Source organism: Phycodurus eques, chromosome 15 (genome assembly GCF_024500275.1).
Source record: "Phycodurus eques isolate BA_2022a chromosome 15, UOR_Pequ_1.1, whole genome shotgun sequence".
NCBI lineage: Eukaryota > Metazoa > Chordata > Actinopteri > Syngnathiformes > Syngnathidae > Phycodurus > Phycodurus eques.
This window is the reverse complement of record NC_084539.1, coordinates 16,794,150-16,812,793: the sequence shown is the minus strand read 5'-3', so window position 1 is coordinate 16,812,793 and position 18,644 is coordinate 16,794,150. Positions and strand designations below refer to the sequence as shown.

The 18,644-nt window shown below is 39.1% G+C and overlaps 3 protein-coding genes across 15 annotated transcripts in view; 2 read left to right on the top strand and 1 right to left on the bottom strand.

Annotated features, from left to right (window-relative positions):
- Window positions 1-18,644, bottom strand: part of fut7 (fucosyltransferase 7 (alpha (1,3) fucosyltransferase)) — a 40,958-nt gene that overhangs the window by 13,914 nt on the left and 8,400 nt on the right. The gene's annotated exons all lie outside the window — the stretch shown is intronic.
- On the top strand, window positions 1,477-10,783 carry clic3 (chloride intracellular channel 3). Its single transcript, XM_061699206.1, has 7 exons — window positions 1,477-1,595; window positions 1,671-1,753; window positions 5,346-5,455; window positions 6,332-6,457; window positions 6,551-6,657; window positions 7,622-7,797; window positions 9,156-10,783. Exons 2-7 carry the CDS (start codon window positions 1,688-1,690, stop codon window positions 9,318-9,320), a joined length of 750 nt encoding a protein of 249 aa, XP_061555190.1. The 5' UTR covers window positions 1,477-1,595; window positions 1,671-1,687; the 3' UTR covers window positions 9,321-10,783.
- The window catches only part of pnpla7a (patatin-like phospholipase domain containing 7a), a 55,485-nt gene continuing 48,255 nt past the window's right edge, over window positions 11,415-18,644 (top strand). For all 13 annotated transcript variants that reach the window (XR_009769912.1, XR_009769911.1, XR_009769910.1 and 10 more), the window contains exons 1-11: window positions 11,415-11,531; window positions 11,954-12,008; window positions 13,180-13,263; window positions 13,654-13,741; window positions 13,854-13,936; window positions 14,002-14,108; window positions 14,193-14,333; window positions 16,232-16,391; window positions 17,284-17,364; window positions 17,925-18,053; window positions 18,139-18,219. Coding sequence is in view for 10 of the 13 variants with exons in the window: in XM_061698436.1 (XP_061554420.1) it covers window positions 11,955-12,008; window positions 13,180-13,263; window positions 13,654-13,741; window positions 13,854-13,936; window positions 14,002-14,108; window positions 14,193-14,333; window positions 16,232-16,391; window positions 17,284-17,364; window positions 17,925-18,053; window positions 18,139-18,219 (1,008 nt within the window). In the remaining 3 variants the exon portion in view is untranslated. The remainder of the gene's footprint in view (window positions 11,532-11,953; window positions 12,009-13,179; window positions 13,264-13,653; window positions 13,742-13,853; window positions 13,937-14,001; window positions 14,109-14,192; window positions 14,334-16,231; window positions 16,392-17,283; window positions 17,365-17,924; window positions 18,054-18,138; window positions 18,220-18,644) is intronic.

The following is an 18,644-nucleotide window of genomic DNA, read 5'->3' as shown; positions in this document are numbered from 1 at the left end:
CGACTTCCGCATAGGGCGCCGTTGCGCCAATCCAACGTGATTACTAGTGTCATTTGACTCCAATTCACCAATCAGACGACACAAGGTAGTCACATGACCGCACACAAACCCTTCGTGGGCCAATCAAAGTGACTCATTTTAGGGGAAAAAAAAACCCAGCCGTGTTTACAGACTTTGAAAAACAACAGCGTTGTCATGCAGCTCTTAAATTGTGACTGCCCAAACTTGGATATTTCAGCCCACTTCTAACTTGAGAAAACACCTTGCTGTAAGTTGCAGATCTCTCTCTCTCTCTCTGTCTCTCTCTCTCTCTCTCTCGTGGTCTCTCTCTCGTGCGCAAGCACACAAAATCACACACACACACACACACACACACACACACGCACACACACACACACACACGTTCTAGTCTGGTCAGCAAACAGCTTCTTCATGAAGTTATTTATGTGAATAATGCAAATAATGTTTCTGTAGGGCCCAATGCATGTGTCCTTGGTTTTTGGGCAGTTTAAAATTGACATAGTGGCAGGTGTGTGGATTCTCATTTGTTATTTTTTTATTTTATTTGACGTTCCTGCCTTGATTTTTTTTTTCCTAAATCAGAAGTTACAAGTTAGTCTTTACTTGAGTATGTTTTTGACTGAGTATTTTCTTACTCTTACTCAGGTAAATATTTGGAGGGCTACATTTGGGCTACATTTGACTTTTACTTGAGTCATATTATTCTAAAGTAACAGTAGTCTTACTTGAGTACAATATTTGGCTACTCTATCCACCTCTGGTTAGCAGAATACTTTCTGGTTCAGGAAGAATGACAAAAGACATTTGGGATAGATGGACTACACTCAGCCAATTGCATTCTGGGGTGGGGTGCGCGATTCCGCTATGACTCCCGACAATTGAAGTGCTGAATTGTTTGTCTTCCTATTTGTCAGCAGCGCAGTAGGTTAGTGGTTAAACCCTTTTGTCGCGCAGTTCAAGGCATGTTCTCCCCCTACTTGATTGGGGTTTCTCCTGTTATTTTGGCTTACCCCCACATTCCCAAAACATGTTAGGTTCATTGATGACTAAATTGTCAATAGGTGTAAGTGTGAATGGTTGTTTGTCTATACAGTATGTGGCCTGCGATTGACTGGCCGCCAGTCCAGAATGTACCCCGCCACCTGTCCAAATTCAGCTGGGATAGGCTGACAGGCCCTAATAAAATGGCTGGGGCCATTGTGACAGATATTGGCGCAATTTTGGAATTGTGGATTGCTGCACTTTGGCGCTCGGCAGTGTTCATAATACTAGTTTGCTACAGTAATAGAAAAGGAAAAGAGGTCCAAAAGAGAGCGAACAGTGAGACACAGGATGAATTTTATTTTTGCTGATAATGCTGCAAGGCTGAGAAGAAAGAACCAGATTTACAGGTGAGACAGGTAAGGCTGGGAGGAGCTGTGGATTGTCAGGTGTGGTTTGTCACCAACCAAATACCAGCAGCTGACAGTTGAGAAGACAGTGGATTTGAGCGAGAGGTGGAAAATTAACTTAAAACACTACAAGTGGAGTAAAAATAAACAAAACAACAACCCGTGCTAAGTGTGACTTCCACTGTGAGTACAACAGTTCATCATATCGTTGAGAGATGATGTCTTATTTACTTTTGTAAGCCTAATTTTAATTTGCAGAAACGCAAGAATTGTGCATGCACAGGGGAGAGATGGCCCTAAAAGGGGAGGGTGACACTCCGAAGATTGAGCTCTTTGTAAAGGTGAGGTCCGCCAGTGTTTTCTTCTGTTTTTAAATGCCTTCGATGATGTAGTAAAAAAGTATTTGAATGCATTGAAAAATTAGGAAACCTTGAATTCATATTTGCTTGTCAATTGTTTTTACACAATTGTTTAACACAAATATTGCATTAATGTTAGTTAAACACAAAACAATTGTTATATGTTAATGGAAACCAAAAAATAACACATTACATGCATTCATTTTCATAAATTTCATAGTTTACAACTATATATATATATATATATATATATATATTTACATTTTCTTTTTACCCTAGAAATCACAAACTAAAAAATACCTTGATCAATAAATTAATTAACATCTTTGGATATTAATTGATATGAAAAAATAGCAAACATACATATGTACTGTCTATATTTTAATATTATTTACTAGTTGTTTTACAGCACACAGTTACATCATCCTAAGTCGCAATATTTCACAACAGTAAACATTTCTCTCCACCTGCGTTGTTCCAAGTACAAAGGGAAAAGCTGTGGAAAAATGGCTAGATCAGACTACAGGCATCCTCCATGTTGAGAGTGAACTTTACAACGTCGCTCCACTTGAAATTCCGCACATTTTGGATTCACCACAGTCTGAGCGGAGCAGAGCAGGCTCGGCAAGATGTAATCACACTTCGATCAGATGCACAAGCCAGAAGCGACTTCGACTGGCATGCTATTTCCAAACTATTTCTTTGATACCTCCGCCAGCAGAGCCGGCCGGGCCTACCCAATGTGGCGCTCTCGGCGAGATTTTATTTGGTTGCCCCCTTCGTTTGAAATTGACATATGCTTACAAAAGAAACTGAATAGCATTGATTTTAAAATACTGTAGTTTCCCCTTTATGAAGTTCACCTTGCAATAGTTTACGAACATATCCGCCATATCAAATATGGCAGGCCCATTAAAGGTGCTATATATGTATATGCTAACACACGTTTTCCCTATTTGATCAAAAGCATAATCTTTGAATGTTAAATTCAAATGTAATCATTTTAGGCTCTCCCTCCGTGATACGTTCTTCATGAGGTGGCCTTTACACTCCGTGTAATAGCGTTGAGGTGGGTTGCCAGTTCTGCGGCATGCGTGACTTTTCTTTCAAAAACAAAACTTATACTTGCTTGAATATTGCTTATCTATTCTCATTTGTAATGATATCAATTGGACAGTGCTTTAACATGACTCTCTGTTAGTGTTTCCATTTGTGAGAGTTAATGATAATAACTAATATAATCACAGTATATTAAAGGTGTATTTTTTAAAAATGATTATTTATATTATATATATTTATTATTTATTTTATTTTGTGGCACCCCCTTTAACCACCCTAGCATTCGCCTACAGTATATCGCCCAATGGGCCAGTTTGCCCTGTCTACCATGAAGGGAAGTGAAACTTTGGTTGCAGTCGATTTGTTTGTAGGCCCTCTGCCAAATGCAAAACCTGATGACCATGACATTTTGGACTCCAGTGTGACTGTTTGTATCGTTTCCATGGTTAAAACGTTGCTTCAAGATGTAAATGTCGAAGGTAAAGGGTTCAAAATGTGTACCTGTCTTTTAATACTGCGCCATTAAAAACTAAGTGAAAAACTGCACTGATTTTGCAGTGCTTTTATTCAGTGTTTTTTTTTAACGTTCCATTTTTTTATTAATCTGGACTCTACATGCATTTAATGTTTTTTTTTTCATTTCCTTTTTGTCAATGCTCAACAACACATCAATCAAGCTCTCATCTGTTAAAGTGGGACACCCTACAATTACCTTTGTATCTGATTGTGGTTGGGGTAATTACATCAGAGCACTCATAAAAATGTCACCTCCCTGACTCAGGGTCAAGTTTGAAGCAATAAAATGCATCGAAATGCTGCCAAATTAAAAAAAAAAAAAAAAAAAAAAAAAATGTATTTAGTTTTTGGAATGGTTTACATTTGCACAGCCCTAGCAATAATGTTACAATAGTAATACATTTTTATTTATAAGAAATAAAGTTTAGGGGAACGGCACGGTGGGCGACTGGTTAGAGCGTCTGCCTCACAGTTCTGAGGTCCGGGGTTCAATCCCTGACCCCCGCCTGTGTGGAGTTTGCATGCTCTCCCCGTGCCTGCGTGGGTTTTCTCCGGGCCCTCCGGTTTCCTCCCACATCCCAAAAACATGCATGGTAGTTTAATTGACAACTCTAAATTGCCCGTAGGTGTGAATGTGAGTGCGAATGGTTGTTTATTTATATGTGCCCTGCAATTGGCTGGCAAGCAGTTCAGGGTGTACCCCGCCTCCTTGCCAATGATAGCTGGGATAGGCTCCAGCACTCCCGCGACCCTTGTGTGGATAAGCGGCTCAGAAAATGGATGGATGGAAAGTTTAGGGGAAAATACTTCATCACCATGATTAATTGATGGTTAAGCAACCGGTTAATTGATGATTAATTGTGTCTTGAAGCAACTGCGGCAAAAGGGAATGCACTATAGGCGGTGTTGCTTACTGTGCAGAGGTACTGTTGATTCGATTGCAATTAGTTTGCTGTCTAAATACAACAAAGATAAAAAGTCTACACACCAATTGTGATATAACAAATAAGACCAAGATAAATAATTTGAAAACATTTTCCACCGTTAATGTGTCCTAAAACCTGTACAATTCTTCTGAAAGGGGAATTAAAAATAAACAACTAAGTCTACACACACTCTTAACTGTAATGTGGCTGTGTGCAGAATTACACGTTCACGCATATTAAATAGAGACACAACTGCCACCATTTAAACTACCTCTGATTAACCCCAAATAAACTTCAGTTGTTCTAGTAAGCTTTTCCAGATTTCTTTCTTTCTTTTTTTATTTTTTTTACTTTGTAGCATAAGCCTGAAGGTTTTGTGCTAACACTGACTAGTATTTAGAACTCTTCATAATTTCCTCCACCTTGACCAAAGGCCCAGTTTCATCTGAAGAAAAACAGCCCCAAAGCATGGTGTTGCCAGCACCATGCTTCATTGTAGGTATGGTGTTCTTTTGGTGATGCGAGTTAGTGTTGTGTTTGTGCCAGACATTCTTTTTTAGGGCCATAATTTCAAAAGGCATGCTCGGTGCCAAAACAACGCTGCTCATCACCACAAGAACATCATACCGACAGTGAAGGATGCTGGTGGAAACATTTGGCAGTGTTAGCACAAAACCTTCAGGCTTCTGCTAGACAAAAAACAAATGTCATAAAAAGCCTACTAGAACATCTGAACTTTATTTGGGGTGAAACACTTTAAGTGGTGGCAGGTGTGTGCTGACTCCCATTTAACATGAGTTTGATTGTTTACTCTGAACATAGGCACATCCTCATTTATAAGAGGGTGTGCACACTTGTGCAATCACATTATCCCAGTTGTTTATATTTTTATCCCCCTTCTTGAATTCTATTGAGTTGGAGGCTACAGGTTATAGGTCACATATTTTTTTATATCCACAGTAAGTACGAAATGACAATAGCATGTGAAGTTGAGCTACATCAAATCCTATACCGCCAGACAAAGAACATTTAATTGCTTAATTAGTTTGTAAATATTGTCTGTCTTCTCCCAGGCCAGCAGTGATGCTGAAAGTGTGGGCAACTGTCCTTTCTCTCAGAGACTCTTCATGATTCTCTGGTTAAAGGGGGCCAACTTTAAACTCACCACAGTCGACATGAAGAGGTAAGCACCATTTAAAAAAATAAAATCAAAAAAGACTCATGATTGATCCTTCTCAAAAAAATGTGTTGGTTGACATTTGACAATACTAAGCAGTCATTTGCAATAGGTTGGACATTAGTTCCGTGGGTTGGACATTTTACTAGAATATCACAATGAAATCTGTGATGTAGTCGACATACTTGGTATGCCAGGAAAGGTCTTCTGCACTGCATCTTTTGGGTGAAATTTTAGAATGAACCTAAAATACCCAACAGTATTCCAACAGTCGTTTAATGCTGGGGGTTATGTTTCAGAACGTTTCCTATATCAAATCTAATCTTTCACATTCACTTAGGGCCGGGGCGGGGCTATCTAATATTTTTAGAATCGATTATTGTACCGATCATCCCATCGATTATTCAAGTTGTTACAAAAAAAATTCATTTCACGTAACACCATATCAGTCAGATTCGGAATCATCTTTATTTGCCAAGGATGTCAAAAACACACCAGGAATTTGTCTCCAGTAGTTGGAGCCGCTCAACAGACAGTTAATTGACAGAGAATACTTTTGCGACATAAAGACATTGGAAAAAAAAATAAAAACAGTCACTGAGCAATAAAAGGTTGCTAGTGATCTTGTAATGCCGGTACAATTTTTAGAAAACTGCAATTAGAGCAGTTTGAAATGACAAATAGAGCAATAGTCCGGTGCAAGGACCATTGTGCAATATGTCATACGCCGTTACCACGGTGATGGCAGAGCTGCTATTTTCCGTGTTGAAGCTGCTTCTGACTGACATCATTTCAGCTTATTTTTTTGCCTTTTTTGTCTCTTGTTAGCATCACTGCCATTCATGTTTTCATTGAACTATAATCACATTTGTGGCATGACAGAGCACCGGATGTGCTGAAGGACTTGGCCCCGGGGTCTCAGCCTCCATTCCTGCTCTTCAACGGTGACGTCAAAACGGACATTAACAAGATCGAGGAGTTTCTAGAGGAGAATTTAGCGCCACCAAAGTGAGACACCCACACCACACATAGCCTAGATTCATCAAAACATTTTCCATCATTATTCTGCATTGGATTTCACATTTGACCTTCTGATGACAGGTATCCCAAATTGTGCTGTCGATACAAGGAGTCCCTGTCAGTTGGAGAAGACATCTTCCGTAAATTCTCAGCATATATAAAGAATCCCAACCCTGGATTAAATGACAGTAAGATAAACGCTACAACATAATTGTATTTATTTCCTTCTGAGGACTGAACTTTAGGGGTGCAGGGGGTTCAAGGATTAAGGCAGAGTTCCGTTCTTATGGCGGTGGTCCCGATTTGTCTGAATTTGGCTGAACCCATGCTAATGCGCTAGTGAAGAAATAACTATAATCACTGTGTGTATGAAAAAAAACAAACACTTATAGGCCATAGATCTAAAGAAGAAAGATCTAATGAAATATAGTGCTGTGGTAACTTGCCGTGTTATCTTGTGCTGCGTAACGCAAACCACGTGGTTAATTGTGCGGCATTTGTAACCTCAAAATATCTGAAAACCGACGAGCCATGTGTTAAAAAAAATATGTTTTAATAATTAAATGATTTTGGAAAAAGTTGTTTGAAATCACGCTATATTTACAAATATTTTTGGAATAATAAAAACATTAATTAAATAGGTTCACATTCCATTGTAGTTTTTAATAATAAAATACTTCATTTTAATACACGCTACAGGATGAAACACTTATATAACACAGACAGTACATTGTTATTCCCCACTGATTATTACTGCTAACTACTCACTTTTACAAAGGAGCACATTACCAAATGCCTTTTTGTCATTTTAAGACCACGGTACATCTTAATTGACACATGTATGGACTTTAGGGGCTCAGTTTTCTAGCTTGAAAACAACAGTGGAAACCTCCAAAGTCGAACACATTCTTTCTTGGGGGGGGGGGGGGGGGGGGGATACCTTAAAATAAAATAAAAACTTCAAAGCATTTTCTTTATGCATGAATCTTGTGAGATTTCAGCTCAGTGAGCATATAAAAAAGCATTAACTGCTACAAAAATGGATGGTTTGATGTTCACAAGTATTGATTATATTTGGGGTGCAAAAAGGTCCAAATATGCCCGTGCCCTTTCCTTTAGTTTTACTAATAATAACAACCTGTGGTGTTTCAGTGTTAGAGAAGAAATTCCTATCAACCCTGGTGAAGCTCAACATGTACTTTGAGACGCCGCTGCCTCATGAGCTGGATCAGAACCCGAACGCCACGCAGTCTTCTCGTCCCTACCTGGATGGAGACTCTCTTACTTTGGCCGACTGCAACCTGCTTCCCAAACTCAACATTGTCAAGGTCAGACATTTTTGTACACACTATTTGGTCTATTGTCGTTTGTCCCTTAAGGGCAGGGGATGACAAACTTGTTTTCATCACGGGAAACACCGCAGTTTGGTACCCGTCACTGGGCCACTTAGGTCGGAACCACATGAATATATTATCGACTGGGGTGTGACAATATACCCCAAAAAGCAGTTCCGTACGTACCTTGGCTTCGGTTCACATTGGGTACAGTAAGTGAACAAAATGAAAAAACAAACTGCTTTTCTTTTGTGTGAACAGGAATAGATTGAATGGAATTTGAATTCAATAACAACAGCCTAATCTTTTCTTTTTTGGAAAGTACAACATCCATTGTTTTTCTTCTTTTAAGGAAATGGACAATGAACAGTAAATGTTTGAACAGTCTGAAATATTATGCTATAAAAACACAATTACTGCTTTAGCTTTATCTGAAGAGCTTGAGAGTGACTGTTTCAATGCTGTTGGAAGTCACATTTGTCCTGCGCACGTTTTTATTTATTGATTTGTTTATTTATTTATTTATTTTTAAAGCATATGACTAAGCAATACTTCTTAATGCCAGAAGCTGAGCTGCACTGTATTTGTTTACAGACTACACATGTGCCTAGAACACAAGGCAGTTACACTTCTTGTCCCTTGCCTCTAATAATCGTCCCATCTTATTACATAATTGCTCCTGCATTAGGTTATTATCAGTTTTACGTCGAGTTATGAACCAAAGTCAATGACAAATTGAGGCAAGTGGGCCACATAAACTGACTTGGAACGTCAGATTTGGCCCGCATGTTGAGCAATCCCTATGTGAGTCAAAACTAATTCCGCAATTAAGAACCAGCCTCAGCACATTTGTTGGTTGAGTTACTCTTTACAATAGCTACAGTTCAACCAGCAACGTTCAACACAATCTGTGCCAACTTGTTCCGATTTCCAATCAAATTGTCCCATAGGGAAAAATACGGACAAATAAAAAAGAAAGTCTATTAATTCATGTCAAATTTTCTTCATCATCACACTTTTTTTTTTTTTTTTAAATGAACAGGCCATGTTTTAATTAACATTTGAACAAAGTTTACACTACTCACCCTTTGGTAATACCTCAAAGTTTTAAGGTTCTACGTCTCCTTGGGCGTTCTGGCCCTCCTGTGTGGAACTTGCATGTTCTCCTCGTGCTTGTACTTCCGCTTCCTCCCACATGCCAACACATGTATGTTAGGTTTATTAAAGACTAAATTGTACTAGGGTGTGTACTGTGTGTGGGTGTGGATGGTTGTTTATTTATTTTCTCCACTGCTGCAGATTTCCATGCAAGTCTTTCAGGAATTTAAAAAAAAAGTATCTATCGTCCGCAGGTGGTGTGTAAGAAATACCGCAACTTTGACATCCCTGCAGAACTGAAAGGCCTAAAATGTTACCTGGACAACGCCTACAAAAAGGATGAGTTTCGCTTCACTTGCCCAAAGGACATAGAGGTCCTCATGGCCTACCAATCGGTGGCTAAGTATCTCAATAAATAGATGAAAGGACAAACAGGTATACGGTGTCCCAAAGGATGCCTATATCCTTTTTTAAAATGCCATTTCAGGTATCATTCGAAGAGAGGTGAGGTCATCAGCATTTTTGAAATCTTAGGCTTAGCAGTTTTTGAAAGCGCAAATCATTCCTTTGTCCATCGCTTGTTAATTTACATTGAAGCTGAGTTGCAAAATTGCTGCCTTTTTTTTCGATTTTTTTGTCCCCAACTGCAGTTTTGAGAAGCTTTATGGCTGTCACACTGCTCCAACGCGGAGCACAATTTACATTATCCATGACAAGTTTCTTAAAACAGGATCTGTTCTTGACAAGCCTCGCAGCAGAAGGCCTTTTACTATCACAACTGATGAAAACAGTTCTAGAGTAGGCATTAGCACAAAGCCAGGAGAGCTCTACTGCACTGGAACACAGCATCAACAAAAGCTTAGTTCAGTGGCTGCTTCGGTGTGTGTTAAAACCCCCTTCTGACCTCCGTTTGGTCAGCATCATAATCTTCCACAAAAAGCCTTAAAAACAAAACCTGAAGTTAATACGGAGTGTAGCTTTATCACTCTTAGATTTGAGCTTCTGTTGATGGTGAGTTCCGTTGCAGCCCTCCCGATATACTTTCCCTGGCTTTGCAATTGCAGGCCTTCCGCTGCATGGTTTACCAAGAAAAGACCCTGTTTCGAGAAACTTGCCATGGATAGTGTAAATTGTACCATGTTGGAGCCGTGTGATGGCCATAAATCTTGTCAATCTGGTGCTGAACTGGAGTAAGGGACAGAACATTTTCTTGCCAGGCAGCAATTTTGCAATGGTGCTCCGATTGGTGAGCCATGCGCAAAGGAATGGTATGGTGACAAAAAGTGCAAAGCCCAAGCTATCAAATACAGATAGCCTCACGTCTGTCTGAACGATACCTGAAACAAAACCAAAAAAAGGAAGCGTATAGTGACTTTTGGAATACCCTGCATGTCAGATTATGGTTACTACTGTCAATTTATATTAAAAATCCAAAGAGCTACTTTTAAATGTCTTATTATGTACACGCTGCATTGACTATTAAATCCTATGGTGTTATATCTGTGGACTTCTTCTACAGCCCTTTGAAAGAGCATGGAAGCACTCTTTTAGCCACAGAATATTGATGTCCTGTGCAATTGTGCACCTATGTATTATTTGTAAATGTATCTACTGTATGTATTAGGCATTTATTCAATGTAAACTGCAGTGAACGAATACCATTTTAATATAAATCTCAAAAGCTTAATGTACTCAGGTTTCATCATAACATCAGTTTTTGATTTTACAGCATCTTTTTCTGAAACATTTGTACATAGAAAAAAGCAATACCTCTTATATATAGCTATAATTAGTTTAAGTAATAATTGTTGAATATCTGTATTCAGTTGTCTTAATGCCTCCCCATTTTCTGTCCCTAGAAATAAAATGTCATATAAAACAAATGAAACCAAACCCTTGCTTGACTCTTTTCTCATGATTGACCAAACGTGAGTTTGTGACTGCAAACGTATTTTAGCATCAATTCTGTTATTATCTACTCAATCTGCAGTCAATGATGCACTACCCCCCCCCCCCCCCCCCCCCCCCACTGACTCGAGCCACAAAAGCTGCATGTATGTGGATTTGATCAATGGGAATTATAATGCAGGCAACAAAATAATTAAAAACAACAACAAAATGTTAATCTTGGGATGAACATAACCATTTTATATTTTATTTTATTTTTTAAATATGATTTTCATGTAATTGTATTATTTGCTTTGTTCTGTGTAATGTTATTAGTGTTTTCTTTTATGAATTAAAATGTTTTCTGCAGTAATATTACACAACACCCTACATAACGGAATCACACAAAGCATCCAAAGGCTGCATTTCATTCTCTATCACTGTGATATTTTCTGTTGTCATAAAATAATATTTTCTTCATATAATTATTGTGAAAATTGCTACTGAATTAAACACAAAAGACACGGAAATCTCAAGCCTTCTGGGATTGGATTACTCAATTCAGCGGTCCCATGGAAACACGAAATCTACCTGCCCATTGGTAGATGCAGTACTAAAGGCGGGGCTAAGCAAGTGACAGCGCATCGAAAACTTTTGTTTGCAATCAGCTAATTTCGCTTCATCGCGAAATCGTGTTGACAATCCCGTAAATTTGGCACACATTCGCTGGGAGACTCCCTAAAGTAAGTGTGCTGTTTTACGCACACACGCCGTTATCGGATAGCGTTTTGACTTGGTCCTTTTACGCCCATTAGCGCCTCTCCCGGGCGGAGTTTGAGCCGTTAGCTACTAGCTAGCTCGCTAATGTTATTCTATTGCTGTTAACGCTCCGTAGTGTCTGTGTTGGAGAGTCGGCGTTTTCAAATGGAACTAACAGTGTATGACTTGTTATGCCAAATTGTCTTTCAGTATCATAAACACGGATTAAGATTAATATGGCGTTGTGTTTTAATTACATGGGAACGATTGTTTTCGTTGTACTTTTACTAGCTTGCCACGCCAACTAGTTGATGCTGATCACTAATGGCTCCAGTCAATTAAATTAAGTATAGTTAGATGGGTATTACATGCAAAAACATGTGACTGACGTGTTTTTATGATGCAGGATGACTTGCCGCACAGAAGGTGACGATGGAGACATCTGTGGATGGGCCAGTTCAGTAGGTTTTACAGTTGATTTATACATTTATTTAAGACGTTTTAACAACAGCGTGTGGTGACTATAGACAACACTAAAATCTCTCTTACAGGGAGCAGTTCCCCTTCTCATTTCTCAATTTTTGTCTCTGCCTTCAAACCAGACACATCCTGGCTGGATTTTCACTGCATGGTTCAAATGGCACAATTCCATTTTTTTTAATTAAAAACAAATTTATTATTATTTTTTGAACTGTGCCACTTGAGAGACACAACTCAAACAAGACACATAAAACATTAGGAACAAGGGGGGGAAAAAAAACCACGCGCTGTAAATCTAAACTACAGCAAAAGCGTAAACAATTATATATGATGCAACATTGGATGTCTAATTTCAAATTTTTTCTTCCCTGCCTCTGACCCAGAAACTAATCCTTAATCATCATTTTGAAGGAAATCGTTTTAAGTAGCAACACATTTGGAGAAAAAAAAAGATTCTTGGGCCGGATTTATACTTCACACAATTCAGATTTTTTTTGCTCTAAAGGGGCACAATTGGGATATGTGTCATGGTAGTGTAAATAGAAATCGGATATCTTCAAATTGAAATCAGTCCTCTTCTAAATGTGGATATAAATCCACTACGTATTGGAAATCTGCCAATGTGAGTGCAATGTAAACATCTAGATTCAGCTATGGTCTAATTGGTGACTTACTGTAGGCTATATACACCTGCCTCTGCCCAAATAAGACAACCACATTTACAAAAGCACATATGTGACATTAATAGTGTGCCCACAATAAAATAAGAAAATAATTGTTGGCGTGGAAGTGAAGAGTCAGCACTGGCCAACTAAACAGTTTGTCATGGTTTGTATTACTTATGTGCAATTGTTAACTTCCATGTCTTCACTCTGCAGTTTTTGTGCTTGTGGAGTTCCTTGCGTGCAATTTGGGCTATTTCGTATTTGGGTTGTTTCATGTCTTCTTGTCAGTGTAAACAGCCATTTCTGATGTGTGCCCACTTGAGATGTACATAGTAATAGACTGTTAAAAAGAGAAACTAATATCGGCCAAAGACTACAGAAAGGGTGTAAAAGGCACATAAACAACAGGCTAGACAATGATGATCAATCAATTGTCACAATGTTATACTTGTTGTTTGAGAAAGATTGTGTACACTAATGTCTGCAGATACTGGTATACAGCAAAAATAATATCTCAGCAGTGACATCACGAGTGCAACAGTTTGTGGAGGAGAGGATGCAGACCACTATGGTAAGTATGACGTGATGTACAGTATTTGTGGCTGCTTGTCTTTGCGTTTCAGTGTTATACAAGTCGTTACCATCTTTGTGTTTTAAACATTTTATATTAAAGTTACAGAACTTAAATTGAGCATTATACCGCAAAAAAAAAAGGTAAATTAAATGAATATTTTACCTGAGGCTACAGTATATCCTACAACTAGTATCCATGCTTTGGTTTAATTAGTAAAGGCTAACTTTTTACCTTATTGTCACTGTCCAATGAAAAGTGTTTCTCCAAACCATTCTACATTAAATATAAAAACCACAAAACAAAAATGCCTAGATCTGTTTTTTTCTGTGCTCCTTGTTACTTTGCAGGTAACTTCAGAGTTTTTGGCATTGTTTGTTTATCTTGTAGCTCACAGGTGTCCTGATAGGTGCCGCCGTCGCAGTCTCAGTGATCGGGATTGTGGTGCTCTTTTTGTACAGGAGGTTCAAGCATGCTCGTGAGTCTCACTTTGATACTGAAGATATTTCATATTTTAATTTCAGTAATGTCTAAAGTCTCTCATGGAAAATGGGGTCATAATGGTTTTGGTCTTTGGATTCTCTGTCAAGGTGAACAGCAGCCTGGTGTACCTCATTATCGCTTCAGAAAACGAGATAAAGTGCTCTTCTATGGTCGAAAAATCATGCGCAAGGTGTTTAACACTTGTCCCACAGCAATGCCATTTCGACTCCGTTTCTAAACTTGTTGTTTTTTAAGGTCCAGACTTTGTCCTCAATTCCTCCTACTACTTCGCCATCTACCTCAGTGTCAAAGCAACCACAGCGTGTGCGCAAGAGAACCAAAGTTCTTAGCATTGCTCGCAAGTACGATCCACAGAAGAGGAAGTGAAAAGCATTTTCAAGATGTCTGCAGTCTTGTTTGGTAAATGATGTTGTCCCTCTGAACAGAATCCTTCGTATCCGTAAGGACCCTCCTACTCTTCAGCCTAAAGAACCGCCACCCTCTCTGCTGGAGGCTGACCTGACTGAGTTTGACGTGCAGAGTTCAAATCTTCCCTCTGAGGTGCTCTATATGCTGAAGAATGTCAGGTGGGTTTGACAAAGTCAAAGTCACAGTTTCTCTTAGCAGCAAAACTCCCATATAGTGGTCTTTGGTTTATGATAGTCCCATCATATGAAGTTTCCAGGTTACGAACATCAGAATCATCTTTATTTGCCAAGTATGTCCAAAAAACACACGAGGAATTTGTCTCCGGTAGTTGGAGCCGCTCTAGTACGACAACAGACAGTCAATTGACAGAGAACACTTGAGACATAAAGACATTGAGAAAAAAACAGTCACTGAGCAATAAAGGGTTGCTAGTTATCTGGTAATGCCGGTACATTTTTTTTTTTTTTTTTTTTGACAATTGTGCAAAAAGATGCAGACTCCTCTAGCACTTAAAGCACTTCGAAAGACTAATATTGCAATAGTCAGGTGCAATGGCCATTGTGCAAAGGGCGCCGAGACGTCAAGCGAGTAGTGTCGTAATCTGGGACAATGTTGATTGTGCAAATGTTGCAGATACTCCTCAATCAGTGTGCAAATGGAGCAGATGCTACTCTGGCATGAGTGGCCAGTATTGGTCAACAACAGATATGCAAATAGTGCAGCGTGGCGAGACTACTACAGTGAGTGCACGGGTAATGTATAATTGGCCCCACAGAAATGTGAGAACAAACTCAAGTCAAAAAATTGGCAGAATGTTGTAATGGAAATGTAGGTTAGGTGTTTAATCACGCAATGAACTAGTTAAAAGAAAGAAAAGGTGATTGTTTATATATTTATGGCTTAGAAGTGTTTGTCATAAATATATGAGCTCTTGTTTGCATGATATATATATTTGTTTGTGCTTTTACCTACATTTGACATACGAGCACTGTATGGTGACAGTGAACTCAATTCACTTAATAGCAGACAATATGGTTTGGCAGATAGTGAGCAAATCTTCAAAAGACAGGCTTCAAGCTGTTTAATGCCACTCCCAGTTCATGTTTACTGTAATATTAAACAATGAAAATTGCACGGTGTATTTAAAACAACTGCATATAGTTTCAGCTTCCGCTAGCAAGTCTGTTTAGCTTAACAAACAATGCAAAACGCCATAGACGGGCTAAAGTATTGCATCAGTGTCATGGTGTTATAACTCTTTCAGCAAAGGACGTTTGATCAAAAACAGTGGAGTAACACGTTGACAGATAACAGATTATATCTGCAGGCACCACTGTATTTACTGTGAGTAGGACTTCTGCGAGAACGTAGGTTAGTGATCCAAATTCTGACTGATTCCCATTGCCGCCATGGGAATGGAACTTCGTCATAAACAAAGGACCTTCTTTGTATCAATAAGGTGGAAGCCCGAGGGTTGCTGCTGACCTTTTCCATAGGAGTAATCCATTCCTTGGTCAGATTGTTGCCATCATAAAATCTTTACTGACAACAAAAGGAACATCTTAAGTAACAATTTAGCAGTCGTATCTGTTCTACGAGTGTAAAATAGAAGTTAAATAATAAAATGTGTACTGTTTTGACGCTTGACAAATGCAGTGAAAGGAGGGAAGGTGCATTTGTCCAAAATTGTACTTAGCCACTTATTGTCATGAGCAGCCAAGACAGAGAATGGTTTACCACGTTTTCCACATCTACCTCACAAAATGTTCAGTTCCCTGTTTTAAGGTTAACATATTTCTACGTTTTACTCAGTGTTACCCTTCTTTGCCAGCATCACGAAAGCGCAAAACGAACTTGTGGAGTTACTCATTTAGATGCTCACTGAGCCGACGTCTCCCTAAATTTGTGTGAGCCTTTTGAGATAGTGGGCTTGGGGTTTTGTGTGACTTAACAAGCGTATTTTTCCTGTAAATCTTGGCTGTTGTTCCGATTTTTACAACTTCAGGTGTATTCAAATATTCCATTTCCATTTTATTTTCTACTGTGTTTTCTGTAGGGTGTTGGGACACTTTGACAAGCCCCTCTTCCTCGAGCTGTGTCGCCACATGGTGTTTGTTGAGCTGCAGGAGAGTGAGGGTCTTTTCAAGCCCGGAGATGACGACGACAGCATCTATGTGGTCCAGGATGGGCGACTTGAGCTCTGCATCTTTGAGAACGTAGGTTGACAAATAGTTTCTCCCTTTTTTTTTTTTTTTTTTTTTTTTAAAAGGTCCCCTTCCATCAGAATCAAAATTGTTCGACTGTTTTATGCATAACATAGGTCAAAATGAATCTGTGACCTGGTTTGAGAAATAACTGGCCCCAATTTATTTTGGGAGAAATTCCCAACCAGGATTGAAGGAACCATAGTTGTGCTGTGTTTGTGTTTTTACTGTTGATTAAATATCGACGCCAGTGGTCATTGTTGCCAAAACGCGCGTGAGCGATAAACGTCGCTCACCGGTTACACTGAAGTAATTGAACTGGAGCGCAGGACCAGCCTCCCAAAATATCTTTATCCTCTTATTTTCTCCTACGTTCCCTCCTCTGCGGGGTTGTGAGTCGCCAACTGTTATTTCTGCTCACGTTCCTTCTTCGTGGGCGATTAATCCAACGCTTGGTGAATTCTGCTTCACGATGATAGTAAGACCCCAAATCGAATGATCCAAACACTAGTTCGCTATAAACGCTTGGCCGCCGAGATATTGCCCACGGCCAACCAGAGCGAAACTGTTTTCCAAATTTAAATTGACAAGATCCGAGATCCAATCAGAGCAAAGCTTATTTACATGTCGAATATTAACGAGAAATCCATCCGTCTCAACTGCCAGGCAAAAAAAAGAATAGCTTGAAAAATGGCAACCTGGGCATTTTCAACCCAAATTATCATGCAGATACGATTTAAAGGACATCAGTTATTATTAAAAAAAAAAAATGATTGCATAGGATCTTTAAGTAACATTTCAGAAAGTAAATAATAGAACTTGTATAGAGATTTTCCTCAACCCTGGCAGATTGACTGTGAGTCCACATGATGCATTGCTGAGAAGTTGTTTTTCTGCTTTGTAGGATGGTACAGAAGTAGCAGTGAAGGATGTTCTTCCCGGCGACAGCGTACACAGCTTGCTCAGTATTCTGGACATCATCACGGTGAGCGACTTCATTTCACAGTCACTCTGATCTGTTTGTGTCTGCTCTCTCCTCCCAGTCAAGGGGTTCATTGATGTGTTTTCTTCAGGCTTTCTCCCTACCCATCCAAATGAAAAGTCCTAATTTCATTTCCTTTCCTTTTCTAAATGTATTTTCTTGATAATCCAACTTGGAGGATTAAAGTAGTTACAAGGGATGGGCATGAATAATCAGTTGTCAATTAATTGCCCAATAGGTTATGTTATGTTGTCAGTTTCATCTTGAAGCATTGGAGGTTTAATGCATTTTTGGCATTGCACTGTATCTTTCTCCCTAAACAGGCTGACATGGACTTGTCAGCCAGCTTTGAATTTGAAGTATATCTGCATTCCAACTCTTTCAGAAGCTCATGTCCTCATATTTTAAAATAAGCTTTATCTAATAGTCAATTTTCAAGATGATATACTTCCTGAATTTCCATCATTTGATTAGTTGTTCTTCATTCATATTGTAGCCAATGAAATATTTAACCTCACTGAAATGAAAAATCACCTTTGTCATATTCTTTCCTTATTTTTCAGGGGTTTCCAGCTCCCTACAAGACTGTATCTGCTCGTGCAGCCACCCGCTCCACCATCTTACGTTTACCTGCATCCGCCTTTGAGTCTGTGTTCAAGAAATACCCTGAGACACTAGTGCGTGTCATTCAGGTAACGTTGTTTCAAATGATATTATTATGACTAAAATATTTAATTTGATCTTCTCTGCTGACCTGAGCCTGATTGTGTGCTTCAGATAATCATGGTGCGGCTCCAAAGAGTCACCTTCTTGGCACTGCATAACTACCTGGGCCTGACGACCGAGCTCTTCAATCCGGTAGGTGTGAAGATGATTTTTATGCATTTATTTGTGTGTTTGTGTGTGTCTATGCACTCTTTAATGCAGAGGTCCTCACATTAGCAGCTGCTGGGAAGGAAACCATCCTTGGATATTGACGGAAAGTGACATAAACCCTCTGTCCTGCACATGCAAGCTAATTTCACACAACATTAAGCACAGCATCATAACACTGTCCTTTATACGGGTCAAAACGAATCCACCGTAATAACCCGTTCAGAGGAAACTTTATGACTAGAAATATCTTTCATAAGAGAATGCTTGAAGGGCCTTTGGTGGCCAATTGCTAAAGGCTTTAAAATATATTTTATTGGATGTGCTATTAAATATAAATCGCACCTCAACTGAAGTCTAAAAATGTGTCCCACAAGCTGAGGTTACACTATTGCGCTATAAATTAATCA

Bases quoted from the DNA above. Each gene is read 5' to 3' on its own strand.
- clic3 (XM_061699206.1), top strand. From the start codon at position 1,688: ATGCACAGGGGAGAGATGGCCCTAAAAGGGGAGGGTGACACTCCGAAG. The intron at 1,754-5,345 runs GTGAGGTCCGCC...GTCTTCTCCCAG, and splicing joins AGATTGAGCTCTTTGTAAAG to GCCAGCAGTGATGCTGAAAG. The intron at 6,658-7,621 runs GTAAGATAAACG...GTGGTGTTTCAG, and splicing joins CAACCCTGGATTAAATGACA to TGTTAGAGAAGAAATTCCTA.